At 35.9% G+C, this 25380-nt stretch overlaps 1 protein-coding gene across 1 annotated transcript in view; it reads right to left on the bottom strand.

Annotated features, from left to right (window-relative positions):
- The window catches only part of LOC136029851 (uncharacterized), a 96284-nt gene that overhangs the window by 11979 nt on the left and 58925 nt on the right, over positions 1–25380 (bottom strand). Inside the window, 3 exon segments of the mRNA XM_065708306.1 lie at positions 1315–1452; positions 20567–20684; positions 23085–23320. Of these exon segments, the coding sequence (XP_065564378.1) occupies positions 1315–1452; positions 20567–20684; positions 23085–23320 (492 nt within the window).

Here is a 25380-nt window from a genome sequence, read left to right as displayed (position 1 = left end):
GTAAAGAATAATCTACGGACAGGCAGTCGTGTCGTAAGTAAGTAAAAGTCGTCATATACCAAATATTAACAAGAGCTAAGAGCCCATATGGCAGTTGTGACGAGGCCGGAAGAGCCGAGAGCTCATATGGTATGAGCTCTAGCAAATATCTATGAATCAATATATTGATTTAAAAGGAAAATCGGAGGCGGAGTAACGGTCGGGATTTAAAATAAAGGCTCTGAGTCACGAGGTCCTTCTAAATATTAAAATTCAATAAGATCCGATCACCCACTTGTAAGTTATAAATACCTAATTTTCCCTCTGCCTTCAGCCCTCCAGATGGTCAAAACGGGGAAAACAACTTTATCAAGTCAATTTCTGCAGCTCCCAGACACTCCTACCAATTTCCATCGTCCAAGCACGCACAGAAGCACCAAACTCGCCAAAGCAATGAACCCCACCTTTAAACTCCCCCAAAGAGATTGGATCCAGTACGGTTACGTCAACCACGTATCTACGACATTTGCTTATTCTACCCACCAAGTTTCATCCCGATTTCTCTACTCTAAGCGTTTTCCAAGATTTCCGGTTTCCCCCTCCAACTCCCTAGAATGTCCAAATTTCCAAATTTCATCAAGATCCGGTCACCCATTCTTGGGTTAAAAATTCCTCATTTTTTTTTATTTTTTCCAAATCAACACCCCCCAGCTCCTCCAAAGTGAACAGATCCGTTCCAATTATGTTAATCACGTATCTATAACTCGTGCTTATTCTTCCTATCAAGTTTCATCCCGATCTCTCCACTTTAAGCGTTTTCCAAGATTTCTCTATCCCCCTCCAACCCCCTATGTCCCCGGATCCGATTCGAATTGAAAATGGAGCATCAGAGACATATGATCCTTCTGTATATCAAGTTTCATTAAAATCCGATCACCCATTCGTAAGATAAATATACCTCAATTTTCACGTTTTCCAAGAATCTCTTTTCTACTTCCTATTCTGGTAAACAACTCAGAAAATTCTTGTGTGTATTACAGGTGATGAAACTCTACATGGACAACTTTGCTGATCCTAGCTGTCCTAAAACAAAAAGTCAGATTCAGAGGAGCAACGGTCGTGCACTTAAAGAAGCTTAGTAAAAAAAAAGAGTACAAAACACTCAGGCATTTATGGATCCACTTTTTACAACAGTAAACCGTATCCGTAAAAAACAATGCCATGGACAACAGCTGACATTTCAGCTGCTGTCACATATAACAGCTGTTGTCCATAGTGTCAGGTGTTATCTAAAATGGAATACAGCTTTTCAAATATGCATTAGGAGGCACCAACCTTGATCACCATACACGACTGGGTCCGATTGATGATAATCACATTCAATGAAATTGGACGAAGGAGGGTCTTTATGACCATCTTGGTGACAATGGGATAAAAGGGAATCTTCAGTCCATAAGATCTCAGTTTGGACTTCTGAAAAAGAATTGCATATATCATAACAGCTTCCGTCAACTCCCGCTCGAAATTTCGAAAGTTTTATTCTGGTCATAATTTCCTGTTTTCTTGAACAAAATTGAATTAAGAGGATTTTTTTGAAAAAAAGCTATCATTGCTAGCATTAAAAATAAACTAAAAATCACGAAAATATTTATTCCAGGGAAGAGTTTTTTTGTGAGTTTATTTAGTATTATGATTCTTCTGTTGATGATATTAAAAGAAAATTAAAACAAAATGTTCAAAATGGGTGTAGTTTTCAGTAAAGATGAACTATAGCCTTGAGAAAGTTTGAGGGGGGATAGCCCCCATTTTATTTTACAGGCTTTTTTTAATAAACATATACCGAATAAAGAAACATGTATGTCTCTCAGTCAAAGATTATCATAACATGAGGTTCACAGAATTACTTCTTTCAAACCCTAACATTTAAACCTTACTTTGTTGTGATTTTACTTTTAGCTTAAATCGAAATACCCTAAAAATTGAAAAAGTTGTTGCAGATATATATATATATATATATATATATATATATATATATATATATATATATATATATATATATATATATATATATATATATATATATATATATATATATATATATATATATATATATATATATATATATATATATATATATATATATATATATATATATATATATATATATATATATATATATATATATATATATATATATATATATATATTTCTTCAAATCATCATTTGTACTTTATAAAAGAAAAGCCTTTGCACAGTTACCTAAAGAATCTTTTTGATCCAACTTCATTTAGCCTAAATTTGAGTTTGATTTTCATCAACGGGGTTCACCTATAGTTGATGACAAGGGTATGTGCCATGAAATATAGTGTTTTAGCATTAACTATAATTCAGGGAATGGTTTGTTAAAAACATAATTTATTGTTGTTCACTAAAATTCCAACTAAGTAGGTGGAAAGATATGATCAGTCAATTAAATTTGATCTTTATGAAATTTTACTTACTGACGATTATTGTGGTTTGCTAGGAATGCTAGAAATTGCTAGGAGCCTGCCCTAAGAATGACGCATGGACATGGACGGATAATAGATAAGCGTATCTATTAACAAATCAACCAACATCATTTTTATACAATCCTAATAAGGGGGAATTAATGCCAGAATTGCCTCTGACTCAATTGGACTATCTTTCTTGGCCTTTTCAACAGTTACCCATGACTTGATGCCCACAACTATTCCAGTTTAATTCAAAAATCAATTAAAAACAACAGAAACTATTACTTTTACTATCTCTCAGTTTTTTGGTTTCTCAAAATTTTCCTGAAAAAAGGTTTTGATTCTTCAAAATTTCCTCGAGAATGAACGATTTTTTTGTGTTAACTAAGCATTGGATATATTAGACTCTAAACAGATGTTTTTTTTTTACATCTGTCTTTTTCACCTCCATATCTGTTATTTTTGTTCTTCAGTGCCTCCTTTGTGAATGGACTATCCCTTGGGCTAATCTGTTGAAGTAATTTGCAGTCACTGTGCAATGTTACCACTTGCAGCAATGTTATTTTTCTTATTTTGTACTAACTGAGCTGGTAATTATGGACTATCCCTTGGGCTATCTGTAGAAGTAATTTGCACGGTCACTGTGCAATGATACCACTTGCAGCAATGTTATTTTTCTTATTTTGTACTAACTGAGCTGGTAATTATGGACTATCCCTTGGGCTATCTGTAGAAGTAATTTGCACGGTCACTGTGCAATGATACCACTTGCAGCAATGTTATTTTTCTTATTTTGTACTACCTGAGCTGGTAATTATGGACTATCCCTTGGGCTATCTGTAGATGTAATTTGCACGGTCACTGTGCAATGTTACCACTTGCAGTAATGTTATTTTTCTTATGTTGTACTAACTGAGCTGGTAATTATGGAATATCCCTTGGGGTATCTGTAGAAGTAATTTGCACGGTCACTGTGCAATGTTACCACTTGCAGTAATGTTATTTTTCTTATTTTGTACTAACTGAGCTGGTAATTATGGAATATCCCTTGGGCTATCTGTAGAAGTAATTTGCACGGTCACTGTGCAATGATACCACTTGCAGCAATGTTATTTTTCTTATTTTGTACTAACTGAGCTGGTAATTATGGACTATCCCTTGGGCTATCTGTAGAAGTAATTTGCACGGTCACTGTGCAATGATACCACTTGCAGCAATGTTATTTTTCTTATTTTGTACTAACTGAGCTGGTAATTATGGACTATCCCTTGGGCTATCTGTAGAAGTAATTTGCACGGTCACTGTGCAATGATACCACTTGCAGCAATGTTATTTTTCTTATTTTGTACTACCTGAGCTGGTAATTATGGACTATCCCTTGGGCTATCTGTAGATGTAATTTGCACGGTCACTGTGCAATGTTACCACTTGCAGTAATGTTATTTTTCTTATGTTGTACTAACTGAGCTGGTAATTATGGAATATCCCTTGGGCTATCTGTAGAAGCTGGTAATCAAGGAATATCCCTTGGGCTATCTGTAGAAGTAATTTGCACGGTCAATGTGCAATGTTACCACTTGCAGTAATGTTATTTTTCTTATTTTGTACTATCTGAGCTGGTAATTATGGAAAATCCCTTGGGCTATCTGTAGAAGCTGGTAATCAAGGAATATCCCTTGGGCTATCAGTAGAAGTAATTTGCACGGTCAATGTGCAATGTTACCACTTGCAGTAATGTTATTTTTCTTATTTTGTACTAACTGAGCTGGTAATTATGGAATATCCCTTGGGCTATCTGTAGAAGCTGGTAATCAAGGAATATCCCTTGGGCTATCTGTAGAAGTAATTTGCACGGTCACTGTGCAATGTTACCACTTGCAGTAATGTTATTTTTCTTATTTTGTACTAACTGAGCTGGTAATTATGGAATATCCCTTGGGCTATCTGTAGAAGCTGGTAATCAAGGAATATCCCTTGGGCTATCTGTAGAAGTAATTTGCACGGTCACTGTGCAATGTTACCACTTGCAGTAATGTTATTTTTCTTATTTTGTGCTAACTGAGCTGGTAATTATGGACTATCCCTTGGGCTATCTGTAGAAGTAATTTGCACGGTCACTGTGCAATGTTACCACTTGCAGTAATGTTATTTTTCTTATTTTGTACTAACTGAGCTGGTAATTATGGAATATCCCTTGGGCTAACTGTAGATGTAATTTGCACGGTCACTGTGCAATGTTACCACTTGCAGTAATGTTATTTTTCTTATTTTGAACTAACTGAGCTGGTAATTATGGAATATCCCTTGGGGTATCTGTAGAAGTAATTTGCACGGTCACTGTGCAATGTTACCACTTGCAGTAATGTTATTTTTCTTATTTTGTACTAACTGAGCTGGTAAGTATGGAATATCCCTTGGGCTATCTGTAGAAGCTGGTAATCAAGGAATATCCCTTGGGCTATCTGTAGAAGTAATTTGCACGGTCACTTTGCAATGTTACCACTTGCAGTAATGTTATTTTTCTTATTTTGTACTAACTGAGCTGGTAATTATGGAATATCCCTTGGGCTATCTGTAGAAGTAATTTGCACGGTCACTGTGCAATGTTACCACTTGCAGTAATGTTATTTTTCTTATTTTGTACTAACTGAGCTGGTAATTATGGAATATCCCTTGGGCTAACTGTAGATGTAATTTGCACGGTCACTGTGCAATGTTACCACTTGCAGTAATATTATTTTTCTTATTTTGAACTAACTGAGCTGGTAATTATGGAATATCCCTTGGGCTATCTGTAGAAGCTGGTAATCAAGGAATATCCCTTGGGCTATCTGTAGAAGTAATTTGCACGGTCACTGTGCAATGTTACCACTTGCAGTAATATTATTTTTCTTATTTTGAACTAACTGAGCTGGTAATTATGGAATATCCCTTGGGCTATCTGTAGAAGTAATTTGCACGGTCAATGTGCAATGTTACCACTTGCAGTAATGTTATTTTTCTTATTTTGTACTATCTGAGCTGGTAATTATGGAATATCCCTTGGGCTATCTGTAGAAGCTAGTAATCAAGGAATATCCCTTGGGCTATCAGTAGAAGTAATTTGCACGGTCAATGTGCAATGTTACCACTTGCAGTAATGTTATTTTTCTTATTTTGTACTAACTGAGCTGGTAATTATGGAATATCCCTTGGGCTATCTGTAGAAGCTGGTAATCAAGGAATATCCCTTGGGCTATCTGTAGAAGTAATTTGCACGGTCACTGTGCAATGTTACCACTTGCAGTAATGTTATTTTTCTTATTTTGTACTAACTGAGCTGGTAATTATGGAATATCCCTTGGGCTATCTGTAGAAGCTGGTAATCAAGGAATATCCCTTGGGCTATCTGTAGAAGTAATTTGCACGGTCACTGTGCAATGTTACCACTTGCAGTAATGTTATTTTTCTTATTTTGTGCTAACTGAGCTGGTAATTATGGACTATCCCTTGGGCTATCTGTAGAAGTAATTTGCACGGTCACTGTGCAATGTTACCACTTGCAGTAATGTTATTTTTCTTATTTTGTACTAACTGAGCTGGTAATTATGGAATATCCCTTGGGCTAACTGTAGATGTAATTTGCACGGTCACTGTGCAATGTTACCACTTGCAGTAATATTATTTTTCTTATTTTGAACTAACTGAGCTGGTAATTATGGAATATCCCTTGGGGTATCTGTAGAAGTAATTTGCACGGTCACTGTGCAATGTTACCACTTGCAGTAATGTTATTTTTCTTATTTTGTACTAACTGAGCTGGTAAGTATGGAATATCCCTTGGGCTATCTGTAGAAGCTGGTAATTAAGGAATATCCCTTGGGCTATCTGTTGAAGTAATTTGCACGGTCACTGTGCAATGTTACCACTTGCAGTACTGTTATTTTCTTATTTTGTACTAACTGAGCTGGTAATTAATGAATATCCCTTGGGCTATCTGTTGAAGTAATTTGCACGGTCACTGTGCAATGTTACCACTTGCAGTACTGTTATTTTCTTATTTTGTACTAACTGAGCTGGTAATTATGGAATATCCCTTGGGCTATCTGTTGAAGTAATTTGCACAGTCACTGTGCAATGTTACCACTTGCAGTAATATTATTTTTTTTATTTTGAACTAACTGAGCTGGTAATTATGGAATATCCCTTGGGCTATCTGTAGAGGCTGGTAATCAAGGAATATCCCTTGGGCTATCTGTAGAAGTAATTTGCACGGTCACTGTGCAATGTTACCACTTGCAGTAATATTATTTTTCTTATTTTGAACTAACTGAGCTGGTAATTATGGAATATCCCTTGGGGTATCTGTAGAAGTAATTTGCACGGTCACTGTGCAATGTTACCACTTGCAGTAATGTTATTTTTCTTATTTTGTACTAACTGAGCTGGTAAGTATGGAATATCCCTTGGGCTATCTGTAGAAGCTGGTAATCAAGGAATATCCCTTGGGCTATCTGTAGAAGTAATTTGCACGGTCACTTTGCAATGTTACCACTTGCAGTAATGTTATTTTTCTTATTTTGTACAAACTGAGCTGGTAATTATGGACTATCCCTTGGGCTATCTGTAGAAGTAATTTGCACGGTCATTGTGCAATGTTACCACTTGCAGTAATGTTATTTTTCTTATTTTGTACTATCTGAGCTGGTAATTATGGAATATCCCTTGGGCTATCTGTAGAAGCTGGTAATCAAGGAATATCCCTTGGGCTATCTGTAGAAGTAATTTGCACGGTCAAGGTGCAATGTTACCACTTGCAGTAATGTTATTTTTCTTATTTTGTACTAACTGAGCTGGTAATTATGGAATATCCCTTGGGCTATCTGTAGAAGCTGGTAATCAAGGAATATCCCTTGGGCTATCTGTAGAAGTAATTTGCACGGTCACTGTGCAATGTTACCACTTGCAGTAATGTTATTTTTCTTATTTTGTACTAACTGAGCTGGTAATTATGGACTATCCCTTGGGCTATCTGTAGAAGTAATTTGCACGGTCATTGTGCAATGTTACCACTTGCAGTAATGTTATTTTTCTTATTTTGTACTAACTGAGCTGGTAATTATGGACTATCCCTTGGGGTATCTGTAGAAGTAATTTGCACGGTCACTGTGCAATGTTACCACTTGCAGTAATATTATTTTTCTTATTTTGTACTAACTGAGCTGGTAATTATGGAATATCCCTTGGGGTATCTGTTTAAATAATTATTGCAGATTTGCCAAGAAAAGACCTACACAGTAATTCGTTACCCCCCCCCCTCCAGTCCGAAGTGAGCAGGAACTATCCCAAAACAAAATCCTGGCGATAGCTCCCATCCCTTCTTTCCAGCATATAAGAGTTTGGCAACTTTTTTTTTTATCAGGAAAACAGAAGATCTATTTTGCAAGGTTTCACTTTTATAACACACATATTTTTAAAGGTCATCAAAGGTTTTGTTAAACAGTTCGTGGTAACGAACTGTAGCAAGAAGCGACCCGGCTCAATAGTAACCAAAACTATAAAAAATGGAATTTTGATACCAATAGTTACATCAAAAGAATCGCATTTTAACGCTGATTTTAAATATATGTTTCATAAAGATCAGTTTTAGGGGAGACTGGGATAATGGCGGCCAGTGGGTAATGCCGGTCACCATGATTTCTCGTTAAGTCGATAACGCAGATTCATACCGATTGTATCTGCCATCTCAAGAAAGTCTATGGAAATACTAGTGGAGCGCTCGCCATTTTTTTTCTTCCCTTGAAAAATAAAATTTTTACAAATACAAGGTGTGAAGTACGAGGACTACAAGAAGAAAACACCTGAAAATTTTGTTAGTTTTTTTTAATATACGAATAGCGATTTAAAATCAAAAGCATTAATAAGCTTTCTTTTTATCTTTTCTAATTTTATCCTTTTACAAATGGCTTTAATTTGTCTCTCTTCAATTAGTCTCAGAATGGCTCAAAGAAATGCTAGGATTCAATGGAAAGACACGAAGAAAGTGCCCCTCATTTACAAGGTCCTTTTAGAAAAAGGTTAGATTTTGCTGTTTTTTTTTGTTTTGTTTTTTTTCTTTGTTTTCTTTGAGCACTGAGGACGACTTGGCGGAGGTCCTTGTCGAAATATTTGCTTGTTTTTCAATATTTAGCTACTGGCTGATAAAATCTTCGTTTTTTCACCTATTTGTTTTTTCTCTTTTCATTTTTTGTTCCCTTTCTTTGTTCTCATATGTTATGAAACAAGTTTTTTAAAAGGAGTTTTTAAAAAGCATGGACATTTTTGCTATCAAAAACGAACAAAAATTAATTAGAAAAAACTTTCCGAAAGTTTTTTTTCCCAATTCTTTCGAAAGAATTAGGGTTATGTACTTGTAATGAAAGGTGTCTTCACTACAAACAAGAGCAGGGCTACTGCCCGTTTCCCGAACGATAAAAGTATCATTCTCTTTCTTAAATAACCAATTCTCTTACTAAGAATTATCATTCTCTTATTTAAGTGGCTACAAGGTATAATAATTGGGAGAACAGAATTCAACGACAAGTGAGAATTGGATTAAGGATTAGTTACTAGGCCAAGGTAGTCTTCAGGGAGTAGGGGTTATGTACTTCTAATGAACAATGTCTTCACTACGAAAAAGAGTATGGCTACCGCCCGTATCCCAAACGTTAATATCATTCTATTACTTAAATAGCCAAATTTCTTACTTAAAACTATCATTCTCTTACTTAAGTGGCCACAACGTTTTGTAAAATTAGTTTACCTTTTTCTGATTATAATAATTGGGAGAACAGAATTCCAACACAAGTGAGAATTGGATTAAGGATTGGATGTTAGGAAACATCATTCTTTACTTAGGCAGCATTATTGCGCTGCCAATGATAGAGGAGGGATATTAACTTATTAAGCCAAGGAAAACCAAAATCTTTAGGATTTCCTTGCGGGAGCTCTTTGGTATGACTTAACTATTTTCATTAACATCTGAAAAAAAGACAGGCAATTTTTTTTTTTTTACCAATTTCAACTTTTTTCACCAGTCTTACTGGTCGGGTTTTTGTTTTGCCGTATATTTACAACAATACGTCAACCTGGTAAACAATATGTTCATACGTTTCAGAAACCTTTTTTATAACAATAGCGGTGAAGTTGTACATTTACGTCACCATTTCAACTGTTTCTCAGAAACTTTAGTTGCCATTAGCGATGAGGAAGATGAAGGATATCACCAAGACATAAAGGCTATGGACGATTGCCGCCAAAAAAGTGAGAACAAGGGGCTCTTTCGATTAGAAATTGGAAGCACAAGTAGTTCCTGTTTAAGTGACAACAGCAAGTGGGGGGCAATCAACCCCACCCCATGCGTGTTTTCCAAAAGTTATTCCGATTCAAATTTATAGATAAATCCTTTCAAGTTCAATATAAATCCGATTCAAGTCCTTTTGTCCTATTTTTGTCCTTTATAATATTATCCGATACGTTTAATTCTAACAAAGCCAAATGTTTGAGATATACCTTCATTGTCAGGACATGTAGTTTCGGATTCCTGGGTTTCATATTCAAATTTACATGGTCCTGAAATGCTGGGTATAGTGGGACAAGGAATATCTTCACATTTCGGAGACAAAAATTGGTTCGGAATGTGGAAGGGCTTTTCATTTTCACCTGGTAAAGTATCATCAATTTCTGATACAAAATCTAGATTGAACAGACATAGAAAAATTAAACAATAAAGATCTACTTTTAAATATAAATAATACACAGTAGAATCACGACTCAGTAATATTTGGCTTCTACAGTTTTGACGCGTATAAAAGCTGTGTCCATATCCTTGTCCGTCATCATCCATCAACAATTCGATTTATATTGCCGTGGAACATGTATTTTGGCAGAAATTTTCTCAAAATGTCCTTGAAACCAATTCGAAACTTTGAAACCTACTTGTAATTTCTAAAAACATCTAATAATAACATTGCACTACTATCTACCGATTTTAATATATTTATTGGAATAAATTAGATTCTTGAAAATTTAGTGTTACAAAAGTGAAGCCAAGTTTCGCGTTCCAGAAAGAACTCTGACTTGTCTACACGTAAAAATAATCTAATGTCGCTTGTATTTCTACGTTCTGCAAAGCACTTGCATCTCGGTTCGGCTTTGTATAATGGTTGAGATAGGGAAGGCTTCTACTTTATATTATATAAAGTATATTATAATATGGAGGAGATTTCATAATTGAAAACGAACAAAAATTATATTGCTACTTTCCTCCTCAATCCTTGTTCTTCACGCTAAACTTTTAGCACTCCTAAAAAAGGTTGGTATTCTAATTAACCAGCCCTTGTATTTCAGGAGCCGATATTAAAGAATTGGGACAAACAGTCAAACTGTAGCGTAAAAAGCAAGGTATTGAGGAGGGGGGAGCATTGAGTATTGACTCAATAGTGAGTATTGGTATTGAGGAGGTCCTTACTTCCCGCTAAATATTTTTTTATAATTTACGATCGTTTTTCAAATAATGCAGGTAAATATGGCTCATCCTCCATAAGACCCCTCCCTCCTCACAGAAAACCCATCGGTGTAAATTTCCTCTTGCGTAAAATCTCCCCGTAGAATTCCCTCCGGGAAGTTCCCTCCTCGCTAAAAACTCCACCCCGTAAGCTTATTGCGGAGGATTTACTCTTAAGAAATCTCCTTAGCACACTTTCATCTGAAAATTAACTTCTAATCGTTTTCTCATCACTCCGTAAATCCCCAACTCCGTGGAATTTCTTTTTCATAAATCCAAACACACTGAAAATAGCCCCGAAACATCTCCACGTGCAAAATTGAGTTGCAAAGAGAAAAGTAACACAAATAAAAATAATTTCAAATAGGAATTCTTTCCTCCTCCAGAGTAAAATTTCCCCTCAAAAGTTCCCTCCCCACAGAAAATTCTCCTTATGGAAACTCGCTCAACGTGCAAAATACCCCACTCCAAAAAGTCTGACTACTTCCCAATAACAAATACAATGTGTAATCAATGGGCAAGTGTCAAAGCTTATGTGCCTGTCCCCAGACTTTGCCCTCCTATCTTTTTGGTTACTTAAAAGGGGCATTAGAACTTTTAACTTTATTCGAGTACACCCTCTTCCGATCTTCTAAATAAATCAATAAAAAAAACACATATCCGTGATCTTTCTTCTGGCAAAAATGCAAAACTCCACATTTTTGCATATAGGAGCTTGAAACTTCCACAGTAGGGTTCTCGGATACGTTCAATATGAGGGTGTGATTTTCCTAAAGATTCTTCGACCATTTGGGTGTTTCCTCCTTTTTTTGAAAATCAAGCAAATTTTCTCAAGATCGTAAATTTTCATGGATACCACTAAACTTGATGATTCATATATATTTAAATAATATAATTAGCTAATTCTTTTATTGTATCTTTGATTATCAAAATTCCTTTTTTTTGAAGTTCAGGTTACTATTGAGCCGAGTCGCCCCGTACTTACAGTTCCTTACGATGAACTGCTCAAGGAAGCTCAGTTAGGATTAAAAACTCTTGTAAATATAAGGAAGCCAAGAATTTGATGACTATCTTTCCCAGCGTAGATTACATCCAGCGGGAGCTTCCAAAAGGGAAAGTAGATGTTTCGATGGCAATAATTTAGGGGCCCTTTCCTCCACAAAGGGTGAAATAGATGCGTGCTCAGCGTTGCGATGGGTGATGCAATTATACAAGATTCAGTACATTTTCTTCTGGCCTGTACATCTGTACGACTTTTTCTTAAAGTTGAAAATTCAGCACAATTTTGCCAAACTGGTACAAATTCAGCGTGTTTTTTTTTTCGATAGTCGCAATTAGGACTCTCACTGTTCAATGTTATAAAAATAGTGATGTCTACCGACTTGTTACTTTCTTCTTTGTGACTTTGAAGAGATTATGGATTATGTGCGAACGTATGTTTTAAACTGTTCTTTTCAGAAAATTGGCATCAAATTTAAAACCACCACCTAGTTTCATCGTTAAGGTAGGTATGTGGAAGTATAGTTAAAACTGACCCATTGGCAACTGCAGATAACTAAAGGTGCAGATTAGCTATCTCTGATAAGGGGATGAAACTCTTCCTGTATCTTTCATGGATTCCTGGGGGATGTTGAAGGGGGGGGGGACTTTCTATGAGTTGGGTCTTTGAGGTTGCGATCTTAGAGGTAGAAAGGGCAGGGGGAATAAATCTTGAAAACCAGGGTTTGTCATGGCTTTATAGCCAAACCGGGTACACAGGAGGGTTTTTCTCTCTGATAGGGTAGTGAGCTGGAAATACTTAAGAATAAAGTGATATGGGAGTTTACCTTGACCATAGATAATTCTTAATGCTCCTTCAGGACTGACTCTACTGAATAAGGTTGGGAAGTAGTTAAGCCGAAATGCCAAACTGGTCAAGAACATTCAAGAACAGGGCGAATGGAACTTAAAATTCTTAAAAGGTGGATAGAAAACTTCAAGCGTAGGTGCCAAATTAGCTTGCTTTTCGATGTTAGGACCGTGGACCTCCCACTTCAGATCACTCACGATAGTGATACCGAGGAGTTTGCGCTGCTGGACAGACATCTCCAGAGGGATGATCCGTCCAAGCCTGATTACTTTTTGCCTCTCAAAATAATCTATGTTGGAACAAATGTAGAAAATGATGAGATAGAAAGAGCGTAGATTACATCCAGCGGGAGCTTCCAAAAGGGAAAGTAGATGTTTCGATGGCAATAATTTAGGGGCCCTTTCCTCCACAAAGGGTGAAATAGATGCGTGCTCAGCGTTGCGATGGGTGATGCAATTATACAAGATTCAGTACATTTTCTTCTGGCCTGTACATCTGTACGACTTTTTCTTAAAGTTGAAAATTCAGCACAATTTTGCCAAACTGGTACAAATTCAGCGTGTTTTTTTTTCGATAGTCGCAATTAGGACTCTCACTGTTCAATGTTATAAAAATAGTGATGTCTACCGACTTGTTACTTTCTTCTTTGTGACTTTGAAGAGATTATGGATTATGTGCGAACGTATGTTTTAAACTGTTCTTTTCAGAAAATTGGCATCAAATTTAAAACCACCACCTAGTTTCATCGTTAAGGTAGGTATGTGGAAGTATAGTTAAAACTGACCCATTGGCAACTGCATATAACTAAAGGTGCAGATTAGCTATCTCTGATAAGGGAACATAGTTTTACTGTATATTATTTAAAAAAAAACTTTTCCCCCAAATTGAGTTTTTCAAAAAAAGTAAAGAGCTTCGTTAAACCCAAAATGGACATAAATAGAATCAAATAATTTACCAAGCATACAACTACCATAAACTAGCATCAATAAATAGATGAACCCCAAAACAAACAGATTTTACAATAAAATAACCGAGCCAAACTCAAAACCAGCAGAAATCAAAATGAGTAGGGTTCAAAACCCTTCTGCTTTCTAAAGGCCAGAATGTTATTTGCATTTCAACTGAAAAAAAATTCTTTTAAATGTTTTCACTTTTATACTTTAAGAAGTTAAAAATTAATTGATATTTTAAGGAATAAATATCAGCATATGTATACTAAACTGACAATGCACCTTCATTTGAATTTTTTTCAGTAAAATACAAATTATATTCTGGCTTTTAGAAAGCAGAAGGGTTTTGAACCCCATTTCATATTAAATTCTGCTCGTTTTCAGTTTGACTCGGTTATCTATTGCAATTTCTGTTTGTTTTGGGTTTCATTTATTTATTGATGAAGATTTGAGGTAGTTTTATGCTTGTTAGATTATTTGATTCTATTTTTGTTCATTTCTGGTTTAATAGAGTTCTTTACTTTTTTTTGAAAAACCTATGTGGTATAAAGTGTTTCTTAATTAATTTGTGTTCGTTTTATATTGACATAGTCTTTTTCAGGGAAAAAGAAAATAATAGTTAGAATTTTTCTGGTTTTTTCAAGAACTTATAGTTTGGCTTATTGTATGCTGGAAAACCTTTTCAGCAATTTAAAACAACATAAACCCTTTTGAAAATCATGACACAAATGGTAGTGTTTAATTTAGTCACATACATCCTCTAGTTGACCTGATAGATAAAACTTAATACAATGCCCTAAAAATTACATCTATGCTCTTTCACAGCTAGAAATACTTACACTCTTTTGATTTAGTAAAATATTAGGAGCAAAAGTAGTAATAGAAGTAGCCCCGAAAGTTTGAGCTTAATACCATCAGTCGTTCTTGGTATATTGCTGAGATGTCTTTTTGGCAACCACCATACACACAGTCCGTTTTGATTTAATTTTAAAACAACATTTAATTATAAGCATAATAGACATATTACATAAACTGTGGGGGTTGGAACACCCCAATAACCCTAGAGACATAGTTACTAGACCGTTCACTTATGATGAAGAAAATGGTTGTCTTAAAATTTTGATTGGAAGTGTCTGAAAATTATGAGCTAATGAGGAGGGCTAATTACTCTCCAGTCACTTTTGACTCTTGAGAGGGCACAAGAACGTTTAGTTTTCAATCAAATTAGCCACTTTAAAATATCAATGATGCTACTAGCTATGATAGAGCATCGCTGCCTAATGTCCTTATATGCCCTATATTGTTTATATGCCCTTTTAATACCTGTATGCATAAAGTTTTTTCGTTTAATTGAAACTCCCCTAAACATCCACCATAGGTCTCAATTTAATGCTCTTACTGTCGTTAGTTACAGTAACCTTAAAAGCAGCGTTAAATTCATACACACAGTGTCTTCTAGCTAGTTCAATATCCACAACCTATAAAGGCATGGAGGTGAAAATTTCAGAAAATATTTGAAATTTTCAAAATGGCATATCAGCAATACCTGAAGGAACAGTTTCACGTGTGAAACTAAAACTTACAACACCTTATACGGGGGGTGTTGAACAAATCAAAAGACAAAATATGTATAATAATTCTACTGCTTCTACTCCTACAACTACTACAACTACTACCATTATTATCACTGCTACTACTACTACTACTAGAGCTAAGACCACTATTATCAACTATACTCCTACTGCTACTACTATAACTAATATTGCTACTACTACTACTAATATACCTAGGGGTATTCAGGCGAACATTTTGGGCAATATTTTACCCAAATAAATCGAATACAGTACGCTGTTACAGGTTGTCAAGAGGACGTATCAGCAATGCTTTAGGACCGGTTGATAGTATTAAGTTAAAAATTTCATCGTTTGTTGCAGAGGACGTTGAAGAAAAAGGTGCTATTTGCATTCTCCCACTACAACTATACCACGCATAATTACTGAACCTTTCAAAAATGCTGAGTAAAATTGATATCTCAAAACTTCATTTGGATGTTTGTCATGGGAAAAAATGGGCTTGGGGTAGGGGGTGATTCTCTCAAACCACTTTGACCCTTAAAAATGACAATATAACTTCCAATATAAAATCAACTGAGACCCATCTGAATTTGATATGACCACCCATCCATATAAAACTAATAAGCCCAAAGGGCATTACTTAAAGTCCTTCGCCCAGGGGGTTGTGCCAACTCCCTGGAGGAATTGTTATATGTTCTTTGAAGTATTTTAAACAAACTGCCATCGCACAATTTCAATCAGATGATTATGATGATAAGAGGGGTAGTTTGGGGGAGGAGGGCTAATTGACATCAATCACTATTGACTCTTAAAAAGAAACTAGAATTACCAATTTCAACCAAATGAGCCACAAATAAAGTTTATACAGACATCCAATCCATAAGAACCTTGAATCCCCCAGGGACATAACTTTCTTCCCTCACCCTCAGGCTCTGGTGGTTTGGATCAACATCAAAAGCCTTGTTATATGATATTTAGACTATTTCGAATAAAAGGACTGTCTAAAAACATGTATTGAATGGACCATGGGAAAACAGGACGTGCTTGTGCGTGTGGGGGGGGGACTAGGTGCGCTCTGACCACTTTTACTCTCAAAAAGGACACTATAACGTCTGATTACCAATCCAATGAGTCTCATCCAAAGCATATACGACCACCCCTTCAAAAAACCTTAAATATGCCCTGGTTATATTTAAACCCTTGCCCCTTGACTTTGGGGTTTATTTCCACCCCAAAAGCCTTTTTATATGATATTTAGACTATTTTGAATAAAATGGCTATCTCAAAATTTATATTAGAGACATTTTGGGACAACACGAAATGTGTGTGGGGGGGGGAGCAGCTGCCCTCTGATCACTTTGACTATTAAAAAGAGCAGTAGAGTTTCTGATTATCAATCCAGTTAACCCCCTTCAAAGTTTATATGACCACGCTTTCTATTAAAAACCTTACATGTCCCCAGGGCACAACTTACAGCCCTTGCCATGAAAGCTGGAGGGGGGGGGGGGGTTGTTACCATCAACGACATAATTTCCGGACCTTTCAAATACGTTGAACAAAATGGTTATCTAAAAATTTTTCATTGGAATTGGTTGAGGAAATGATGGGCATCATCTGCCCTCCAATCACTTTCGACGAATACAAAGGCCACTATTCCTCTTAATTTTCAATCGAATCAGCCTTTTTAAAAGTTTCTAAGACAACACTTTCTGTAGAAACCCAATATGCCCCAAGGGTATAACTTACTACCCTTTTCATGGGGGCTGTGGGCAGGAATTTCCAACGTACTGATGTAGTCGGAAATAAGCCGTTAGGTACGTATGAGAGATTGAGACTTTATTTCAAAAATGACTTTCACAGCGTGTGGCGCCAAATTTGCGCTTTACGTGAGGCATTACAGTAAGATAAAACTTGTAAAACAAAACAAAGGGAAAAATAGACACAGACACACAGTGTCAGAAAGACATTTGTCAGATTAAAAAACCGATCAACTGAAAAATTGAGTCAATACAACAAATTCACTGATTAAAGATGTTTACAAATACAGGAATGAAACTCTTCCTGTATCTTTCATGGATTCCTGGGGGATGTTGAAGGGGGGGAGGACTTTCTATGAGTTGGGTCTTTGAGGTTGGGATCTTAGAGGTAGAAAGGGCAGGGGGAATAAATTTTGAAAACCAGGGTTTGTCATGGCTTTATAGCCAAACCGGGTACACAGGAGGGTTTTTCTCTCTGATAGGGTAGTGAGCTGGAAATACTTAAGAATAAAGTGATATGGGAGTTTACCTTGACCATAGATAATTCTTAATGCTCGCTTCAGGACTGACTCTACTGAATAAGGTTGGGAAGTAGTTAAGCCGAAATGCCAAACTGGTCAAGAACATTCAAGAACAGGGCGAATGGAACTTAAAATTCTTAAAAGGTGGCTAGAAAACTTCAAGCGTAGGTGCCAAATTAGCTTGCTTTTCGATGTTAGTACCGTGGACCTCCCACTTCAGATCACTCACGATAGTGATACCGAGGAGTTTGCGCTGCTGGACAGACATCTCCAGAGGGATGATCCGTCCAAGCCTGATTACTTTTTGCCTCTCAAAATAATCTATGTTGGAACAAATGTAGAAAATGATGAGATAGAAAGAAATTTTCATTACCAACCAGTGCATGCCTTTACAATCGTGTCTGAACTTTTGCGTAAAGTTAGTAAAGGAGCTTCATATTCGCTTCTACTGCATGTCAACCTTTGTGGCTGCCTCTGGCAAAGAATACTTGGTACCAGTAATAGTCATGCTCCCTAGCTTAGTCGATCGACAATCTTTAGAAGAATTAAACTCTCATTGGCGCTCAATCTCTGCTGAGTCTAAGTGTTTGCCACCTCAGAACTTTAAGAGTCCTGAGCTTTTTTGGGCGAAACTCAATGAACTTGAAAATAATCTTAGCTCCACGAGATATTGAAAGCCTTGCACATTCATGTTCTCTTTCATGTCCTTTCCAGACTCATCCGTTTCTGTAAAACACATTATTAGTGCAGTACCAGCTGTTTAAACAGTCTCGAAACCGTCTTGCAGTTGAGACCGTTTACTCATGATTCATACAAGGGAGCATATCCACGACCACGGTACTTGTGTCTCCAAGAATCCTCAGAAAAGAAAAGAAAATGTAAGAAGAACAGGTACTTCATAAAATACAAGATACTAAAGAGGAAGAAATTGAGTCTTTGCTTAGAGATCATGATGATGCGATTCTCCTAAGTCTTTTCTTGCAATTTTAGTTTCTGAACAACTAATCTGTTTTGTGTCTCTAAGGGAATTCTGATCTGTTATCCAACAAAACTAAGCTTAGTAGCTCAGTTTTTCAGCTCCTGGTTATAGGGGCTTGTTCTAGATCAGCAAAAAGAAATATATAAAAACTACCTGTAGCAGCCTTTTAGCTTGAGGAATTGGAAACAACTGCTACACTAATTCGATGCTAAGTTCTTTTCAAAACACTTTGATTGATAAATCATAGTATTATAATGTAAGCAATATTTTTACAGATGTTTTGGAAAACCTAGGGTATTATTTTATTCATCAGTTATATTTTATTATATATAAATAATAGGGTATATTTTATTCATCAGTTCCTTCCAATCGCTTCAACTAGAACACAGCAGCAGTTACTTTTATATACCTTATTGCCAAAGTGGAATGAAGCCTGGGATTGATCAAAATATATAATCCTAAATAATGCGCTTTAATATATAATCCTAAAGGAGTTGGACGATCCAACAGAAAAAGACTTAAGTTGGGGCTTCACCTCCCAGAATTTCTAACATCCGGGCTTCCAGATTCTGGGTTTACTTTTTTGTTCGCACATGATTTTAAACGTCAAGCCAGACCAAATGTACCCCGGGCAAATTTGAAGAAAGGGGGAATTTGAGCTAACAGACTTCCAGATTCAGGAAGATTTTGGGGTGAAAAAATTTTTTTAAAGGTGGATGACACAGAATAAGAAATTAAAAATTTAATTTGATTAAACGTGAAAACAAAAAGATTGTCAAAGCTCTGAAAAGTACTGGAGAGTAGAACTGAAAAAAAAGACCATCTGGGCATCCTCTTTTTTTGGACCAGAAAGCCCACATCCACTAGGTGAAGTCCCAGCTTTAGATAACATGTTCTTATTAATTAAGACGGTCTGACAACTTATATGATGGAAAAGAAAACAATTATTAGGGCATTATGCATTACATTGACGAAATGTTTTCTTTTTAGATGCTCTTCGATTTTAAAGGAAATAAATCAATAATAACAGTGATAAAAAAGAAAAAAGAGGAAAAGAGAGCAGAAGAGCAAAGGAAGAGATTACATATTTTATGGAGAGTACTGTTCAAAGCAAGATACGCGTAATTTTTTTGTGTCTGGTACATTTTTTCCGGGAAAGTATATTTTAAGAGCTGTTTGGTACAAATCAAAATTTTAATGTCGCAACACTGCGTACTACTGAGAGGTGAAACTTAGAAATTAAATGTTACTTCCCAGCAGGTTGAGATGAAATATCATAACCCCTTCAGCTAGATGTCCTGATGACCGGAATTAGGGGCTTTTATTTTGAACCATTTTGTTAAAATCCGATAACCCTTTCTGGTAACCATCCCAATGACAAGTATTCATAAACCCCTCGACATAAGTCCAGACCTGTCCAAACTCTCAAAAGGCAAAATTAAGAAAATTAATCAAAGTCTCTATCACTTTCAGCTGAGATTTGAATACCTCTTCTGGTAATTGTCGAAGTTTCTTAATTTAACATAAGGAGATGGAAAATAATAAAGAGAATATTTGCGTATAATAAAACTCAATCAAAGGAAGCAATAATGTTAAGTTTGAGTGAAAACTTTGACATTTTCCTAACATTTCCAGTTTCTTAAAACACCAGGTAAAACGAGAATTCGTTGACTAGGGCAAGGAAGCTGCAAAATACAAATCTCTTAAAACCAAAGTAAACCACTGAAATGGTTAATAAAAGTTTGGGATTGAGCTGATATCCCAAAAAAAAGAATTAGAAAGGCTCACGCTTTCTATAAAAGAGAAGATATCGCCCGTTCGAAATAGATCAAGGCAGTAGGTGGAATCGCCATAACACATGAAACTTGCAAAAAAAAACATAAGCATCCATTTCTACAGGAAATGGAATAGGGCTAGATATCCAAACTGATAATTACTCACCAATTTTATTCTTTTTAATGGGAGATTCGTCTTTTCCATTTGGGAGTTTCGTTTTCTCAAGCTCTTGGTCAGGCGATGAAGACACAATACGAAGTTTAGATGGTCGTCGCGGTACACACTGTAATAAATGAATAATTAAAGTAACTGGGCCAAAACAAGCGCGTAGAGACAGATTACATCCAAAGTAAGGAGCTCTCCTCGTGATTCGTCTATGACTGAATTTTTCATCCTTCTAATATCTTTTTTCAATGACAATTGGAAACAATTGGAAGCTTACCCAGCTTCCAGTACCAAGAGATATTGTAAACCATTTGTGTCGTATTTTACTCAGCACTTTAACGATAAAGCTCTAGAAGTTATTTGATGTTTGATAGAGTTTATTATATGGACTTGTATGATATTTGCCTGTGAATGCTTTAGTTTTGAGTCCACTGTATACAAGACATAACCTACGCTAGCGTTTGCTGTTTTGGCTAATAAAGCATCATCACCTTATACGCTTTCTCTTAGTTTATAACTACCATGTAAGCTTTGATAAATTTTATTTTTAACAACAACTGGAAACAATGTAAAAAATATTTAGCAGAATGTGTCTCGTCAGAAACCCTTAACCCATTTTCAGGCTTAATAGATGGCAGACATTGTTCAAGCAGAAGATTAAACTATTTACCATTATAAACGACAAATTATAACCAAACACAAAATGAGAATTTCTGAGTTTGTAAAATGACGCGAGTACAAATAAAATAAAACAAAGGTTCCCAGTGTGTGTCATAGCCTTTTTTTTTTTTCAAATACAAAAGGCACTATACTCACTTTTATAGATGGCTTATATTTTTACCCTGAAGATATGGCCTATTAATAGTAAATCCGGGAGCAAAGTTGTATCCAGAGGATTTGAGACCCCCTCCCCCCTGAGAAATGTTTTCCGATTTGTAAAAACGTAATAAAAATGAATTCTAAAAAATTGTGCTTTTTTTAAGTTTTTACCCCCCCCCCCTGAAAAACAGTCCTTTTGACCCCCTCCCTTCTGAGAAACATCCTGGATACAGCACTTTCAGGGACACACAAAAGGGAAGGATCAAAAACCCCTAAAGCCTTGAGGTTTCTCAATTTCCAGTACAACGTGTTATGTTTTTGGTTCAATTGTCCAAATTTCAAAGCTGTGCCTCACTCTTAAATGTAGCACACTCAGACCTAAACTCGCACATACGTTTTTTTTTTATTTGCTTAGAAAGCGTGATAAAGATACATAATAAAAAAAATCGATTCAGAAAAAAAGAAGATTGTACTGCAAAATCTGAGTTGCTGCTTATAAAGAGGAAGCAAATTATGAATACTGCACAAGGATTATGCCAACCGATTGATGTTTAAAAATGTTGTTAAACTTAACAATATGCTGAGCACTAAATCATGAAGTTACGACTGAACTTTTGTAAGAAGGCTAATAAAAAGCGACAAATAACAAGCGCAAGCGAGAATTATCTTACAATTCTGTTGACCTGTTTCATAATAATGTTACTACATACGAATTTGATTGGCCAAATCAGGAAACTTCAAACAATGGACTAATCTGGAATTTTTTTTGTGAGTTGAATTACACAGTTTCGAAGAGATTTTTAGGAGTGAAGTTCAACTTCTATTGAGAGGGGGGGGGGGGCAATAATTTTTACGAATTCGTGAAACTCAATATTCTATCAGGGACTTAAAAAGCTAGGGATAGTGAAAGCACTATTACAGCGATTGCTCAGCTGTAATGGTTCACACTAAGGTTCTGGTTTGCAGAAATCAAGTGACACAGAGTTTTAGAGAAGAATACAGGATAGAATGAAAGTGAGTTAGGTGCCTAGGATATGAGCCAGGACACTTATCCCTGATTGATTAGAAAGCTACTTAGGCCAATTCCTTAGGGATGCTCTAACGAACAAAAAAGTTAAGGGGAGGGGTATCTTCCAATTGACTTGAAACTTTATACTTTGATCCTTGGGTAAAAAAGGACCCAATTCTGCTAGAAAAATGCTATTAGTTCAAAAAGAATTTGAAACTTCTTGTGCAAATAGGACTTTAATCTAAAAAAAAAATTAAATTGGGGTATGCCCCCCCCCATGAAACCAAAACATGTGTGCAATTTGTTTGAAACTTATATATCTACAGCCCCCCCCCCCCTCGCATCTTCTTCAATCGTATTTGTGGTAATTCTGGTCATTTTAAGTCTGACTTGATTATTTATTTATTCTTGTTTTGAATTAAATTGTTATTAAAAATAGGACCCAGCAGGCAAGTTCACATGATTTTTTTTTTTTTTACGAAGGGGAGGGGAGTTATAAAAAAGCTTTTTTTCAGATTTCACATAAGAAATGCTGAATAATAATAATAGAAAAAAAAGTTTTTCGGCCGCTGCAAAGTCTTGCCTTCCTCAAGCGTGCATCCAATAGGCCCATCTTCATCTCAGTCAGTCACATATATTTGGATCAAAGAATGCCAAAAAATATGACAAAATTATTCTTAAAATACCAACCATTGTCGACCTTCGCCTTGCTTTTCTTCTGGCAAATTTTACAAGACTCGCATTTTCAAAGATCATGTCACCTGACTCCTCACCGTCAGATGGACTAGAAACAGTTTCGGCAGTTGAAGGAGCGTTTTCTATTCTCTGAAACTGTGTCACAGGATCTCTTAATTCACCAATACTCGGGCGTATTTTTTGTACTTTTGGAGTCTTTTGATGGTTTTGTTGTTTTGTTGGATATAGCTCTAAAATAAAAAGGTAGATTAATATTTCAGCCTCGTGAAACGCTAGTGATATAATGTGATTTGGTTTTCTTGGCCTTTTCAAACGGAGGATTTACTCTTTATCAATCCTTAATAAAATCCAAAATCGAATGAGTAATAGAGTGCTTCACAAGGAACTCTGACATTTTTATATGAAATACTCGACTTTTTCAACCACGAGCGAATATGCCTGCACACAGGGAGAGGGAAACAAGAAAGATTCAACTATCAGACTGTCGAAAATATGGATTTCTACCTGGTTCAGCAGGTAGTCGCACTTTTGAGTTTTTGATAGTTTCTTTGAACTAGAGCTAGTGAATTCTAGTCGGAGTTAAATATTTGTGGTATGGCAGCTGTCAGGCGTTACGAGGCTTCTCGGGTGAATAAACCTCTATGTTTCGAACATCTGTAAGCAGCACTAATTCCCGAAAATGTGGATGAGAGAGGGAAGCAAAATGTATTTTTAAACGCAAGCGGGGAGGGGCAATTTTTTCCACTGAAAATACCAAGTTTGGGACCTTATGTTGCAATATTAGCTCTAATTTGGAATCAAAAACCGCAGATATTCCTAACTACACATTTTGATTAATTTTTTTTTCTGAAATACGTAAATACTTCTATTTTGAACTTCCATGCAGCAAAAGTAGCTTTAAGTGTATAATCAATTAACTCAGAAACCCTAAAATAAGAGATTTGGAGGAAATCGAGTCCTTGTATGCAGATATACCCTTAGTTCGCTTTAATATAGAAAAAAAAATAGCTTAATCTGCGTGACCGAAGTTCACATAAAATATACAAAATTTGGAGATGGGGCTCATGGAAAAAAATGCGTCCAAAACCATCACTTGGCGTCCTCCAATCGTAAAGATTGAAAATCCTTCCATAACTTGTTAAATTATAGGCATTTAATGAGTTTCTTAAATAATACCTGAAGAGCCATGAGACGAAAGAGGTAAAACATGTCTATTTTTGCCGAGTCAAGGATGGAAGAAGGATGTTGGAAGACCAAGGGTGCTTCAATTACAGAAATTAAAAACCTAGCATGAAAAACAATCCAACAAATTGTAACATGTCCTCGTTTTTAAAATAAATAATTGATGTATTTTAAATTTCAAAAGTGCATATTTCAATGTTAGCCTTGGATCTGTAATCAATAAGCTCAGAAGCCGACAAATAAAATTATTGGTGAAAATTTAATTCCCTTTTCAAATTATACACGTTACGTGTTTTGATTTAGAGCAGTTACTACAAACAACTCACTGAAGCACTGAACCCCTGAGGACGACATCGCTGCGCACTCGTCTTCCATTCCAATCTGTACAAAGCTTCGCTATTTTCTTCCTGTCATAAAGTCCAAATTTCTTTTCAACACTTCCTTATGACCTATTCCCGTATCATTTAGGGACGATCTACTTTTCGTCTGAACCCAGATGGACCACAAATGCACAACTGGGTCGATAAAATAAAACCATTTTCGGACTGAGGTCAAAATTTCATTAGAAGCTATGACAGTACTTAAATCTTCGATCAAGTTATCTTGTTGATCCTATTTATTGTCTTTACTCGACTAGAAAAAAAAAACAAAAAAAAATAAAGGAGACCAGAATTTAGATCAAAAGCTTTTACTGGTTTCGTTATGTCATTTATTTTCTTTAGTTCATCTACATAAATTAAAACTGATTTGAGAAAATGGTTGCATTTACCAATGATATATTCTTTCATGCATTTTATGTTACTTCCATCAGTCCGTCCACCTAATAATTATTATAAAAACGTACTTAACCAACTGGTTGAAAAACTTAGAGGGGAGGGGAGGCGTATAATGATATTCAATCTGTATTAATGATTTGAAAATAAGCCCGTGGCTCTTCGAACGCCTATTAGCTTTTAGCAGATATGTAGGCGTGTTGTACCTTGTTTGAACTTTAAAACGAATTTTGAATCTGTATGATTGGGAAACGAAGACAAGTCATTAGCCCCTCCAACACCCCAATCCACATCTACTTTTCTAGCAGAGTGGAAGGCATGTTACACATTGTTCG

Source organism: Artemia franciscana, chromosome 8, assembly GCF_032884065.1.
Source record: "Artemia franciscana chromosome 8, ASM3288406v1, whole genome shotgun sequence".
NCBI lineage: Eukaryota > Metazoa > Arthropoda > Branchiopoda > Anostraca > Artemiidae > Artemia > Artemia franciscana.
This window is presented reverse-complemented; position numbering and strand designations above follow the sequence as displayed.